Consider the following 15,120-nt stretch of genomic DNA (forward strand, 5'->3'; position numbering starts at 1 on the left):
TCCTTTCACTACTCCAGCCCAAGCACGCTTAACTCTGGAGTTCTAAATGGATGTGTAACGGAAAATGTAAGTCAACTTTGATGACATAGGTAGCCAAATCAATTCTCTTAAACCTTTTCTGTATATCAAAACTCGGGATGTTACAAGTTTTTATGATTTGCTAAAAATAATTGTTATTATTCTATTTCAGAAAAGAAATATTATTCTAGACTTTGAAAAAAAGATCAGTTCAATATAAAAATAAATATCAAAGATTTCCCGCTCATTGAAAATTTTGAACGCTTGAAATAACGTTAGATCTAAATTCTCACATAACACTTTTTTTTTAATTAAGAAAAGAAAACTCTCAATATTATTAACAAGAGCGTTCGTTGGAGAATTCAAATTTCTCTGAGAACATGGGCGAAGAATCTGAAACCGCATCCGCTTCAGCAGATCTTCATCTTCTCCACAAAATCGCCAAGATCCTGAACGAAACTCGCACTTCCTACGCCACTCACAACCGGAAGCTCAAGGAGCTTGCCGCCCTCCGATCCAAACTATCCCCCTCCGATCCCGAAGACTCCTCACCCATCCCTCGATTCTCCTCGCTCTTTTTCAAAACCCTAACCCCTCTTTTCGTTGCCGCCCAAAGGAGAACCGCCGCGGCAGAGCGCATCGTCCGCTTCGTGGCGGAATTCGCTTGCCTCCGTAGCAATTCCGACGGTGCTGGTTCCGAGTGCGACGACGAGTTTCTCGATGAGTTCCTCAGGTTTTTGATTCCTGGATCTGTTGCTGCCAACAGAAACGCTAGGTTTAGGGCGTGCCACATCATCTCTGAGGTATTAGGGTTCTTATTAGAGTATACAAATGGTTTATAGTGGTTTATTCCGGTTTATATGTTTGTTATGATTAAACCGATAACTAGATTACTATATAAGTAAAGTTTGTATTCTTTGGTTGACTAAGATGAATAAGAGAAAGTTTGTTACATCGTCTTCTCTCTTTCTCTCTCAAACTAAGAGTTCTTTCTCCTATAATTGATAAAATGTTATTTGAAGTAGAGTCAAAGATTCTCTGTATGTATTTGGCATTGGAGTTTAATTCAATTTAGAAATAGAAAAGTTATGGACGTTGGATTCTTTGCAGATAATATTGAGGCTGCCAGATGAAGTGGAAGTGACGGATGAGCTGTGGGACGATGTAATAGACTGTATGATGGTGCGGGTACGAGACAAAGTCCCTGTGATCCGTACCTTTGCTGTCAGGTCTCTTTCACGTTTTGTGAACGATCCTGATAACACTGACATTCTTGATTTGCTTCTTGAGGTGCTTCCTCTCGAACAGAATCCGGTAAAAAAGTTTCTTACCTTGTTCTTCCATTTATGACTGCTTTGCTTTGCTTTGCTATCAAAAGTCTTATTTTGCTAAAATGTTTTTTCCAGGAGGTACGCAAAACAATTGTTCTATCGCTTCCTCCTTCTAATGCAACCACCCAAGCAATCATCGATTGCACCCTCGATGTTAATGAATCTGTCCGCAAAGCTGCTTACTCTGTTCTCGCTAATAAAGTTCCTCTTCAGAGTCTAAGGTCTGAATTTCGGCTTACAGCTTTTTCGCTTTCTTCATCATTTGACCTCTGAAGATAGCCTTATTTGACAAAGGTTATGTTTCTTTTATTTCCCTGCTTTAGCATCAAGCTTAGGACAACAATTCTGCAGAGAGGGCTTGCTGATCGCGCTGTCAATGTTTCAAAGGAATGTTTGAAGCTGATGAAAGATCAGTGGCTGTCAAACTGTTGTCAAGGAGATCCTATCGAATTTCTTAAGTACCTCGATGTTGAAACCTATGAATCTGTAGCAGAATCAGCTTTGGAGGTTCTGTTAAGTGAAGGACTGATAATGCCGAGCGATGATAAAAGCATCCAGCAGTATATATCGTCAGCAGATGGTGAAGCTAGAGGTCTGTTGAAGTCTGGACTGTATATGCATAATTTTGCTTTTTCTGCATTTAGCTTATATTTCTTATACATGTGTTAGATGAGAGTACATGTTCTACACCCAGCATCACACTTATGGAGCCGGAGATTGCTCTTTACTGGAGGATTATATGCAGGAAGTTACACAAAAGCGCCCAAGTAAGTTTGCAGCGTACTAGCTATTCATTACTGAGGTTACGCATTCTTATGCTTCAAAATAAGATTTTTGTGAAGCTACAAATTCTGAAAATATTGAATGATAATGTGTTTAGAATGGGTTTTCAAATACATCTTAAGATGTTAAACAAAACAAAAAGTTTAAGAAATCAATGCTATCATAACAATAAAACATCTTTTGTCAGTTTGCTTCACCCTTTCTTAACGCAGATATGTCCTCTAGGATGTGCATGAGCTTACTCAAAATCCTCTTAGAATATATTGTCTACTAGCTAGCATTTGAAATATTATTGTTGGTTCGTGTAGTGATTTATATGCACCGAATGTTGGTTTTACATGCGGAACACACTGATGATGATGAGATGTTACACAGGCAAAGGGTTCTGATGCTGCTACTGCGATGGGAGCTGAGGCAGCAGTTTACGCAGCCGAAGCTTCAGATGCTAATGATTTGCTGGAAAGAATTCTTCCTGCATCAGTTTCTGATTATGTTGTTCTAGTTAAAGCTCATATAGAAGCTGGTGAGTCCAGATATGTTATTAGTACCAAAATTTGGCTGTTTGTTTTTGTTTCGGAGTTAGTTACCTTTGCTTGCATATAACTTTCAGGACCGAGTCATCACTTTGCTTCGCGGCAACTATTGTTGCTGGGCACAATGCTTGATTTCTCTGACGCTATGCTCCACAAGACTGCAAGTTCATTTGTCCAGGAGCTGCTCCATAGACCTTTTGAGCAAGAATTAGATGAAGATGGCAACAGTATTGTTATTGGAGACGGTATAAACCTTGGTGGTGATAAAGATTGGGCTGATGCAGTGTCCAAATTAGCTAAGAAAGTCCATTCTGCCCCTGGGGAATATGAACAACTTATACTTGTTGTTGTTGAAGAACTAGCCAGACCTTGTAGAGAAAGGACTGCAGATTTCCTGCAGTGGATGCACATGCTTTCTCTGACATGTCTTCTCTTGGAAAATGGGGAATCTTTACATTCACTGCGAGAGAAGGCTATTGAAACAGAAGAGATATTGCATGCTTTGTTGCTTCCAGGGGTATGTTTTACATTACAAAGTTTGGGCATAGTTTTTGTCACTTTCCAGCGTTCTTGGACACTTGACAAATGAACACTCTTTCTAATATGATTCGTTTAATGCAGGCAAAACACACTCACTTGGATGTGCAAAGGATTGCAATAAAGTGCCTCGGTCTGTTTGGTTTGTTAGAAAAGAAACCTAGCGAGGAGCTAGTAAGGCAGCTACGGGTAGCTTTTTGTAGAAGCCCTCCTCCGATTAGTATTATGGCTTCCAAAGCACTAGTGGATCTTGGGATGTGGCATAGCCCAACCGAAGTTGATAAGGCAATGGGACAAGATCTCTTGTCACAATTTGAGGACGAGAACATTGATTTTGTACCTGTCGACTTGACCAATGCCGAAGAAGATTTAAATTTTAAGATGCTCGATCTTTTGTATGCTGGACTTGAAAGCGAGGACTGGAGAGCATACACAGAGAGCACTGAGAATGAGTCAGTTAAAGCAACTGTCGGGGAGGGATTTGCGAAACTTCTTCTTCTAGGAGAGAAGTTTCCAAACTTGCCTGCATCTTTATATCCTTTTGTTTTGGGCAAGCTGGTTTCATTATACTTCAGCGAGGAATCAAAGGAACAACTGAGGTATAGGGATCTTGTCTCGTTCTATTGATAACTTCTGTCATCAGAATATCTATCCACTAATGATTCGCTCTGCTTAATTATTGTCCAGGTTCAAACAGTGTTTATCTGTCTTCTTTGAGCACTATGCTTCCCTCTCGGAAAAGCATAAGGTAACAAAGATCATGATATGTCCTTAAGAAAGAGGTTTCATCGCGTCATTGGCATGTTTGTTCATCTGTTGTTTAGTTCTATATAGTTTTCAGCTTAATGATTTGTCATGTGATGTAGGGATACGTGTCTAAGGCTTTTGTTCCTCTCATACGTTCAATGTGGCCTGGGATTGATGATGGAAACTCTAAAAACTCTTCATACGTCGTATCAAACCAACGCAAGCGTGCAGTTCAAGCATCTAGATTTATGGTGCAGATGATGCAAACCCCACTATACAAATCACCAGAAGAATCTATCCAGGCTCCACTAGACCGTACAGAAGAAGGGTTAGCCATACGCATAGCCATCGAGGTTAGTTACATTCCTTTGATGGGAAACTATAGATCAGTTTGAACTTTAAGAACTCCCCTTTGATAACCTTTGTTTCCTACAGATGGTGAGCTTCAAGGCAAAGAAAACTGCAGCTGAGAAGGCATATGTTTTAGCACTGTGCAAAACACTTGTGCTGCTCAATCTAAAATCATCAGAACAAAATGTAATGAAGTTGATGAAAAATCTTTTAAGCCGAGTCGCGGATTCTGTATGCTCAGAGAAGGACCTTCTTAAGGAAGTGAAACTGGTGCTTGAACATTTAAAATCTTTGGATGCTACTCCAAGCGAGAAGCTTTCACAAGATGAAGCAAAGTCCATCTTGGGTACGTTGATCTTTTGCCTTAGTACATTATCCATTTTAGACTAATGATAGACTAAAACCTTTGGATTTATTTATACATAAAGTTAGATAGTTAAAAATGATAGTCTCTCCTTGATTGTTTATTTATTTCTAATGGTTAATTACAGAATCACTAGGAGTAAACTACGACCTGGACATCACTGCACCTGTAACAGTACCACAGACACCTGCTCCTTGCTCAACAAGACCAGCTCCTTCAAGAAGACGGGTAAGAAGGATTGAAGAATCCTCTGATGAAGAAGATGAAGAAGAAACATCTCCTCCACCCTCAGCTCCTAATACTTTGATGACCCGGTCACACAGGGCAAGTAAAACTGCTGCTTTAGCCAAAATAATGGCAAGCAAAGTGAAAGAGAGAGATACAGATGAAGTAATTGAGGAAGAAGAAGAAGAAGGTTCGTCTGATGTTACGGCAGAGGATTCAGATGAATCTGATGAATGAGAATAGAAGTTGTTCATTTGGTTTCTTAAGTTTATGTGCATTTTGGGTATAGCATCAATGCTTGTTATGTGTTAGTTGTGACCAATCCGTTGCTTGTTATGTACGAGTTTTCAGCTAAGTTTGCAAACCTTGGATTTGTTATGATCGTAACTTTGAAGAATCCGTATCTTCCTCCTTTATTGCTTAACAAGTACCACTCACAGACAGATAGGAGATGAAAGTCACATGTGGGCTCTTCCCCACTATAAAATATCCAAGTTACAACACGTATCTATTTATACTATTCTTCACTTCCTCTCCTGAGCATAACTGCTTCTTCTCTTCTTCATTTTCAATAGAAGTGTTTGCAGTCAGCTCAGGAGGAGGAATGGTATTTTTAGTAAGCTTCTGTCGTCTCTTGTCCTAGTATCTCTTATTAAGTTATGTGCTCACCTTTATTTGTTTTGCCTTGGCCTTAATCTTAGTTTCTTAAGGTCTTTTTTATCCTTTTTGCGGCCCTTAAAAGAGCAGAATCAAAATCAAAATCAAAACTATACTAAAAGGAGTAAATAAAGCTCTCCTAAGCTGTCCACATAGGATAGGAAATTCGTCCAATCACAACATTTCATTAAAACATGTCAGATGGACTTAAGTCAATTGATTTGCGTTTGGGCCTCAGGTGCTTTACGCTGGGCTTCGTCTGCTTTACGTTTGGGCTTTGTCAATCTGTTTTCCCTTACGCTCGAGGATCTACGCCTCTTCACCGTTTGATACCACAGCAATTTAGTTCTATCGATCCACTTCTCCAGAATCAATACTCCACTACATCTCGATCCATCAATTTCTTCTTTATGATTTCGTTTCAGTTTACTCTTTCTCTCCTTCTTTATATACTCATTATCTTTCCTGTGTACAAATCAAACCCTAGAACTTCTCTAACCTCAATCCATGGCAATGAAACCGAATGGGAAATCCCCTACCACCTCCGATTATGATGAAAAAAAATCTGCAACCACCCAATTCAAATGATTAAAGAAAAGCAACAAGAGACTTGAGGACAAGTTGATTTTGTGGAACTCGACTCCAAGATTGGTTTGAGCCGGTAAAGAAGAAAATCAAAGCAACCTCCCAATTCATGCCTCTCAATCTTAGGTAATAACATGACGGATACTTCTCCATTCTCTCTCTATGTGGCGTTATGTTAACTGGTTCTCCGCCTGTCTTCTGTTAAAACTTTTTCTGGGGAGATTGTTTGGGTACATGAATAAATATTCTAATCCTTTCGCTTATTTCTCCTTGCATTCTTTGGCAGAAGCTCAATTTTGATGAATAGTTCAAGCTGATGTCATGGCAAGTTTTTCTCCAGCTGCACTGCGATCTAACCTTTGATATGACCTCTTATATTAGACTGAGAGGCACTAGCTAGATTATCAATGAACTTCCCCAAGTTTGGCCTCTTCTCTTGGTCAGCAAGTTGCCTTATCAGCACAAAACCTCAAGTTGCCTTATCAGCACAAAACCTCTGGCCTTAAAGGTAAACGTTTGAGATTTGTTACTTTCGATTGAACTCTGTTATGGACTCTCTAATCTTAGATGATGTAGTTTGTGGATTATATTATGAATCATAGATTTGATTTGTATCATTTTGATTTCACTCTATAGTTGTCTTCTCTCGGATTATGTACCGGATAGCACCATCCACAGTGTCATCATCATCATGGTCTCAGCCACAACCATCAATACGGTTAACATCAAGGACACTGAAAATAGCAAAATCATACAACGTTGAGGATGTTCCAGAAGGCTTCACTGCAAACCTCTCATCAACCCTGGAGAAACTCTACAAGGAAGTCAAGGTCTCATCATCAACTCTGTTTCTTGATTTTTTGAAATAATGTCTCTTTAGGCCATATTGTGACGATTGTTTGATGGCAGGATGAAGAGAAGCTTCGAGTTATCTATGAAGAAAAGTGCAGAACACTGAAGAAACTAGATAATCTCGGTGCAGAGTCTAGCAAGATTGATACTACTTGAGCTGCCATAAGGAAGCTGTTAACGAAACTCGATGTCTGTATAAAATCCGTTGATTCCATTTTTACGTAAGAGTATCAGTAAGATCTTTTGTTCTTTTTAATCATTATTTTGGTTACCCTCCTCAAGATATGTTCCATTACGACAATTGAAATAATGCCAAAGCTCCATTCATTTTTGTACTGCTGTAGGTAAAGCAACAAGTTTTAGCTTTTCATACGTTGTGTACATGGGAATCTAGAAGGATATGACTCTGAAGGTATTCCTTAGATTTTAGTCCAAAACAAATGTGCTTATATCTGTGTTTGTGTTTTCATTTATCTTATTGTTTGTGTAACTAACTGTGTTTAATCTCAAGTGCTTGCCCTGTCCTCATAGATGACTTTGTTTAACTTACAGGTTTGGAACCATATATATAGCTTTTGTTACTGATTACAGCCTTTTAGGACCGAATAAGAACATTGTCTCCCAACTGTTGTGATACATAATCTGAATCATGCCTTCATGAAGAACCTCTTTCTGGTGTGCTTGGTTTTTATACTCATGAGAGGTTTTCAAACTTCTATTCGCCGCCAAACTTGAAACGAATCGGATCCGACAAGAGTCAAAGATGTCAAACATTCGTTCATGTCACGTTGTGTGATCGAGTTTTCTCACAAGCGTTTGCGAGTCATTAGTAATATGATGAGTACATAAACCGCTCCACACCCGTAGCAAATTAAGGTCTGGCCATCTTTTACCAAAAAAAGAAGGATATCAAACAAGAGATTTGAAGAAAGCAGCTGCAGGGGGCGGAGAGAGTAAGATCTGCTATTCATTATTCAATTGTAACTTTTTATGTCAAGTCGTTAGATAATGCTTTCATTATATCAACCATTTGATGACATATCTTTCATCCCAATTGCTATTGATTTTCATTATGTTACGAGTTGGATCTTATAAATTCCATCTATCTCACAAAATATTCTCATTTTTTAGTTGCAGCTATTACTGATCATAGGACGATTATTATGAAGCAGAGTAAATGTTGATGGGTAAAGAGAAAATGAAAAAGTAAAAAAAACTTAATTTTTTTAATTAATATAAAAAAATAAATTCAAAAACTTGTGCATATATACTTAGCATTTAGAGGATGAGGTTGGGTTTATAAAATTCTATAAATGTTTTGTAAATGATTCTTAAACATATATAATTAACTTAGGAGAATTAATTTAGTCTTATTTTCGTCACATGTTTAAGGTACTTATGAAAATTATTATTTTTAAAAATAAATTTAGAAAATTTATCAAAATATATGGTAAAATTAGAATTCCTCTAATTTCATACCATTTAAATATGTAATATGCACATGAATCCTATTTTGATCGTTTTAAGTATCTTACAAACATTTGCATTATTTTAATACAAAAAATTTCTTAAATAATTAATTGGATGAAAAATCACACCCAAATCTTAATTATTATTTTTTAACAAAATATTATTTGATTTATATTTAATAATCTATTTCGATTTTACCATTCAAGATGTTGATTAACATGTATTTTTTCCTTAACTGGGGTCAATAGGAGGATTCGTGTATCAGCGTACACAAATATACAATCAACGCTAATGTCTTCTATCTTCACTCTTGGAAAATCGATGATGAGAAATATGAACTTCGTGGAAACTAATAACATTTAAGAAGATATTTAGCGGGGAACTACGTATAGAATATAATATTTAGCAGAGATATTTAGTCTTTATAACATAAGAACTTTATGAAGTGTTTGATTGGTAGAAGCTGTGGATTTAATTATTTTGCTTTAGAATATAAATTGTAAATTTTTCTACTGTAGCTATAGAATCAGTTGATGTAGATCAATATCAATAGCTATCAAAGAAATAAACATAAATTTTTGGAATTGATTTTTAAAGCCAATATAATTTTTAATTTAACTTTTGCGCTGTATCTTTAAATTGTTCTCTTAGAGCACGATTGGTAAATTAAATTAGATGTGGAAAAAAGAATGAGAAGCATTCAGAGTACTTACCAATCACCTTCGAAAACTATTGTATATTTTTCAACATTTATGAAATTTCAGAAAATATCAATAAGAAATTAAATGTTACCTTTAATCAAGGGATTATATCCAACATTTTTGAAATTGGAAGAAAATTTTCAATAACCCCCATTTTATTTTTCATGTATACTTCTAAAAATATTATTTTTCTTGGTAAGAACATAAACTCTTAGCCACTAAATATAAAATACGAATCAAAAGATAGAATGGACAAAGGAATTATAAAATCAACATTTTAAATGATTGAAATTTTAACCTATTTTCTTACTGTGATATATATTAAATATTTTATCATTACTATATGTTTTGCATTCTAATAAAGTATAATTTATTTTAATAATTTATATTGATCATAGTTTCCAACATATACTATATATTAAATATAATAACATAATATTTAAAAATAATTTTTTTAAAAAACAAATAACCCGGGCGTAGCCCGGGAAAAGCTCTAGTGATTTTAAAAGCAAATTATGGTTTAACCAAACGTTGTGACTAAACCTTCACTCATTACAATGACATTTACATTTTTATCAAAAAAAAAATTATACATATAAGAAATTGGTATTTTGGCTTTAGATATTTTAGGCTTAAACCTCTTTCGGTTTGATCAGCCCGAAAACCAAAACTTTACATCTTAGTTTAGATAGTATTATTACTTTTGCGATCGGAGCCACTTTTGATATTGACGTACTGTTTTAATATTTTTGATCTAAACTCTTTTTTAATCTAAACTCTAGGAAAGCAAGTATGGAAGTTGTGAATGTGTAAGCTATCAGTCTCTGCAATGTTAGCTACAAGATTATTTCTAAGCTTTTATGCAAGAGAATTAAGAGGGTTATCCCAAAGCTGATCTCAGAGACACAATCTGCTTTCGTGGCAAAACGGTTGATCACCGATAACATTTTGATAGCACAGGAAAGTTTCCATACCCTACGAACGAATAAAAAATGCAGGAAAGAGTTTATGGCTATTAAAACAGATATGAGCAAGGCTTATGATAGAGTAGAATGGAACTTCCTATCAGCGTTGATGCTAAAGATGGGCTTTGATGAAAGACTGGTTGACCTCATTATGTGTTGTGTCACGTCGGTCACATATCAAGTTTTAGTCAATGGGCAACCGAGAGGGCGGATCACACCTAGGAGAGGACTGAGACAGGGAGATCCCCTTTCTCCATTCTTGTTCATCATGTGCACGGAGGCGTTGATCTCACTTCTGAATGGAGCAGAAGAAGAGAAGAAGATTGAGGGCCTTCGGGTTGCTAGAGCGAGCCCAAAAGTCTACCACCTTCTATTTGCAGATGACAATCTCTTCTTAAGGCAGAATTAAGCCAATGCAAGGAGATCATAGACATTTTAGACATATATGGGAAAGCATCAGGACAAAGACTGAATGCGTCAAAATCTTCGATGTTTTTTGGAAACCGAGTGGAAGCTTCTCGGAAACAAGATATAAAAGCGATTTTGGGCTTCTCTCAAGAAGAGGGTATGGGGATGTACCTTGGACTCCCTGAAGAAATTGGTGGCTCGAAAATAAAAGTTTTCTCCTTTGTACAAGATAGACTAAATGGGCGAACAAATAATTGGACATCTAGACTCCTCTCCAAAGGAGGGAAAGAAGTCCAAATAAAATCTGTGGCTCAAGCAGTCCCGACCTATGTGATGTCAAGTTTCTTACTTCCACAGGGGATTACCAACAAAATGAGGAGCACAACTTCAAATTATTGGTGGAGCTCAAAACAAAACAGCAGAGGCTTACATTGGATAGCATGGGATGAGGTCTGTACCCCCAAGGATTTGGGGGGGACTAGGTTTCCGAGATTTCCATGATTTTAATATAGCGCTTCTTGCAAAACAATTATGGCGACTCATCCACTATCCAAACTCTTTATTGGCCCGCATTTTGAAAGGGAGGTATTACAACCATACATCTCCATTGGAAGAACGACGGGCATACTCACCATCATATGGATGGCGCAATATCATCGCAGCAAGACCCCTTCTTATCTCGGGTTTACGGAAAACTATTGGGACAGGAAAAGATACAAGGGTTTGGAGTGATCCTTGGGTTCCAGATTCTATAGCTCGACCACCCATACCCGCAGAACACATTGTTTACAGACTCCCCCAACTTCTTGTTCATTCCTTCATAAGGAATGATACCAAGGAGTGGGATACCCAACTTCTTCAAGAATTCTTTCACCCAGATGATATTCCCTTGATACTTGGACTAAAACCATCCCGCTCACTTACCCCAGATGGTTATGTTTGGAATCATACAAAATCTGGATTGTACTCAGTTAAAACCGGCTACGACCTTATCCAATCGACCAAGCTTAGCCTTACTCAGGGAGAGGTTACAGAGCTGAGCTTCAAGGGACTCCAGAGCCATGTGTGGAAGCTAAAGGCCCTGAGCAAGATGAAATACTTCTTGTGGCAATCTATTACGGGATGTGTGGCGACATCAGAAAGACTCGCTTACAGACACCTGGGCACCGATAGGAGTTGTTCTAGATGTGCTGACCCAGTGGAGTCGATTAACCATCTTCTTTTTGAATGTCCTCCTGCGTTACAGGTTTGGGCTTTATCGGACTATCTGTCCCTTCCGGGTTACTTCCCGAGTACATCTATACACCAAAACATGAACTTTCTGTTTTGGGAGAGAAAAGAGGTGGCTCCACTGAGTCCACAACTCGACACCTTCCCGTGGATCTGCTGGTACATTTGGAAAGCGAGGAACGACAAACTCTTCAATGGGAAAGTCGTTTCCCCTATGGACACGCTCCAACATGCTTCCCTTGAGGCGGAGTGCTGGAGAAAGGCAAATGAGAGAGAGGAAGAGACCGAGGATCTTGACACCTCCTCTACTATAGAGATTGAGGTAGGGTCTCTGAGGATACCCCAAATCCCAACCTGTCAAATTGATGCTTCATGGATCAATAATGGCAGAGTTAGTGGCTTAGGATGGAGTCTGAAGGACCATACGGGCTATGAAATATTTGGCTTACGGGCATGTAACAGAAGCCTCTCGGCCCTGCACGCTGAGATGGAAGGCTTACTTTGGGCAGCTGCATGCTTGAGAGATAGAGGAGTGACCTCCGTTCACTTCGAGACGGACTGTTCGGACATAGTCGATATAACTTTGAATCCGATGGACTGGCCGTCCTTTGCGACAGAGATCGAGGAGCTTCAGAGACTACGAGGAGCTTTTGAGGTTGTGAGCCTGTCTCATATACCTCGGAATCAGAATGGTCGAGAAGATACATTAGCAAAAGAGGCACGTAACCGAGGATACACGTTTTCCCATATAGATCAGACCATGTCAGACGAAGAAGCTCTCCGCAGAATCGGTGCGTCTGACACCACTTGATCTAGTATAAATGGGTTGCCGACAAAAAAAAAAAGAATGTGCACCTTATAATTTTGTTATTATACAAGATTCACATTCTATATTCATCAAATGTGTATTCTTCTTTATGTAAAACATGTTTTCTTTTCCAGATCTATAAAGTGCAAAACGCTTGTCTGCGTTTAGTATAAGTTTTTCTGTTATATTTGGTTTGCCTATGTATGGTTACTTCAATTACCAACATGAAATTTTAATTAATTGACTGTTACAAATAGTGATCTCTTTGATTTTATTGGAGCAGTATAAAAAATTGTCTTGTTTCGTACTTCATTGTAAAATAACAAAAAGAAAGTTGTAATCATTATCAATTTAGCATGAAACGTTAAATTTTGGATTAACGTAAAGATTATCTCCCTTGGGATTAATTATTCAAAAAGCAAAATGGAGTTTTTATATGAAAAAATTTTAGTCACTTATACCCAAAATAGATACGTTGTTTATTTTGAATCCCTATTAGCGTATTTCTTTTCTAATTTTTTTAATTCTGTTTAAACTTTTTTGCCTACAAAACTTAATAAACAATACACCATTGAAAAAAATAAAGTAAAAGTACCATTATATGCAAATAAAAAATTGAAACTTATTTTTATAAAAATTTAGATGTTTTAAAATGGTGAAAATAGTATATAACATTATTAAAAGTTAGTTTGAGAAGTCCTACAGCTCTATTAGAGTTGGGTTGAGCTTTAGAATATAGCACAAAATATTAAGGTCAATCAGAGTTCAAATATTTACAGCTTCGGCCTTGTTAGACCAGCCCGATTGACATCCTTAACAGAACCCACTAGTAAATGACAAAACCCACGTGATGAATAAGTTGGTAGTTTCTTTTATATGTGTTCTCCTTCCAGTAATTATAAACGTAAACTTTGCTCTTTTTTATGAATTTTAATTATAAATTTAACTAATTTCATTTTAAAAATATTTTAAACTAAAATATTATAAAAAGTAAAAAATATTATTTCCAAATTCTGTCAAAAATTCATCCAAAATTATGACGAAATAATATCGTTAAAAAATTTCTCAACAAAAAAATATTTGTTAGGAAGAATTATTCCCGACTGATAATGTCGTCGGACATTATTTTGATGGACACTGTTCATTGAAATTTTTTTCCGACGGACTCATGACGTCGGGAAATTATTTTCAGTGGATCCTGGTTTCCTGATATTTTTTCAATAAGTAGTTTACAGTTGTCGGGATTTATTTCTTAAGAATTTTCAACAAAAGATTTTGTAGATAGTTTTGTCCGGATTCCATTGATAATTTTATATGAATTAAAAGATTAATATGATTGTTTGTTAAATCATTTTAGAATCTCACCTAAAATTATAAAATAAAAAAATTAACTAAAAATTTATCTAAATACGGTAAAATCACTCAAAATTTTTAAAAACTCATAACATAAAATATTTCTAATAAAAATAAATTTAATAACAATAAATTTTGAATGAATTTTTTTAAGTATGTATTCAAATAACATTAAATTTATCATTTTAGTACAATTATCAGAAATTCTCTGTAGAATACATCCTTTAGATTTTTTTCTTACATGAATTTTACCTTCGTCATCATCATCAAATAAAGCTTAATGAAACATGAGGGTTAATATATAAAAATAAATTTCATAATTTTAAATTTGTTATTAAATACTCTGTAAGTTTAAGAACATTTTTTTTAAGTTTAAGAACATACTTTCTCTGCTGACAAAAAAAACAATATCATCTTCTATAAAAATGAAGAGAGAGGAAAATGAAAAAATAAGGTTATTTTGATGTAAAAAATTTCAAATAAAAGGATAATAAATATACGAGAAAAAGGAAAAACAATATAATTCTAGAGGCCAAATCATTTTAGTGATTTTCCAGATATTTTTTAGTTCTGAAAATATCAAGATTGAAACATCCCGAATTGTGATATACGGAAAGACTTAAAAGAATTGATTTGGCTACCTATGTCACCAAAGTTGACTTACTATTTCCGTCACACATCTATTTAGAACTCCACAGTTAAGCGTGCTTAGGCGGGAGTAGTGAAAGGATGGGTGATCTATCGTGAAGTAATTCGCGATACTGTTCGAGTGAAGCCAAAACACGAGGAAAGGTCGGATGGTGATTGCAGGATCAGTAGACAAGACTCTAGAGCCTTACAAAAATTAACGACCGATCGTCAATGGAGCCCACTGGCCGAGAGAGCGGGAATGGGTGGCCCATTAGCCGTGGACGGTCGGGGCGTTACAAGTGGTATAAGAGTTGGTTAGCCGTCTCGGTTCTAACCCGATAGACGTCTTGAGACATGTCGTGGGACGCAACGAGGACGTTGCGTTCTTTGAGAGGGGGTGAATTGTAACATCCCGAGTTGTGATATACAGAAATGCTTAAGAGAATTAATTTGGCTACCTATATCACCAAAGTTGGCTTACCTTTTACGACACACATCTATTTAAAATTCCAGAGTTAAGCGTGCTTGGGCTGGAGTAGTGAAAGGATGGGTGATCTATCGGGAAGTGATTC

General features: G+C 36.6%; 1 protein-coding gene and 1 long non-coding RNA gene across 3 annotated transcripts; both read left to right on the forward strand.

Annotated features, from left to right (window-relative positions):
* Positions 1-281: 281 nt before the first annotated feature.
* Positions 282-5,286, forward strand: LOC108855714 (uncharacterized). Its single transcript, XM_018629596.2, has 12 exons — positions 282-821; positions 1,129-1,332; positions 1,425-1,570; positions 1,673-1,941; positions 2,019-2,116; positions 2,508-2,655; positions 2,743-3,182; positions 3,287-3,801; positions 3,890-3,950; positions 4,069-4,302; positions 4,385-4,646; positions 4,792-5,286. Exons 1-12 carry the CDS (start codon positions 399-401, stop codon positions 5,124-5,126), a joined length of 3,135 nt encoding a protein of 1,044 aa, XP_018485098.2. The 5' UTR covers positions 282-398; the 3' UTR covers positions 5,127-5,286.
* Positions 5,287-5,871: 585 nt separating this feature from the next.
* LOC108853100 (uncharacterized) lies at positions 5,872-8,115 on the forward strand. Of its 2 annotated transcripts, none has more exons than XR_008945497.1 (6): positions 5,872-6,257; positions 6,418-6,639; positions 6,768-6,961; positions 7,041-7,204; positions 7,328-7,395; positions 7,536-8,115. It is a non-coding gene; the product is annotated as an uncharacterized LOC108853100 (long non-coding RNA). The 2 variants fall into 2 exon arrangements; XR_001949677.2 differs by having other exon boundaries at positions 5,873-6,257; positions 7,041-7,216.
* Positions 8,116-15,120: the final 7,005 nt, after the last annotated feature.

This window comes from Raphanus sativus, chromosome 4, assembly GCF_000801105.2.
Source record: "Raphanus sativus cultivar WK10039 chromosome 4, ASM80110v3, whole genome shotgun sequence".
NCBI classification, from domain to species: domain Eukaryota; kingdom Viridiplantae; phylum Streptophyta; class Magnoliopsida; order Brassicales; family Brassicaceae; genus Raphanus; species Raphanus sativus.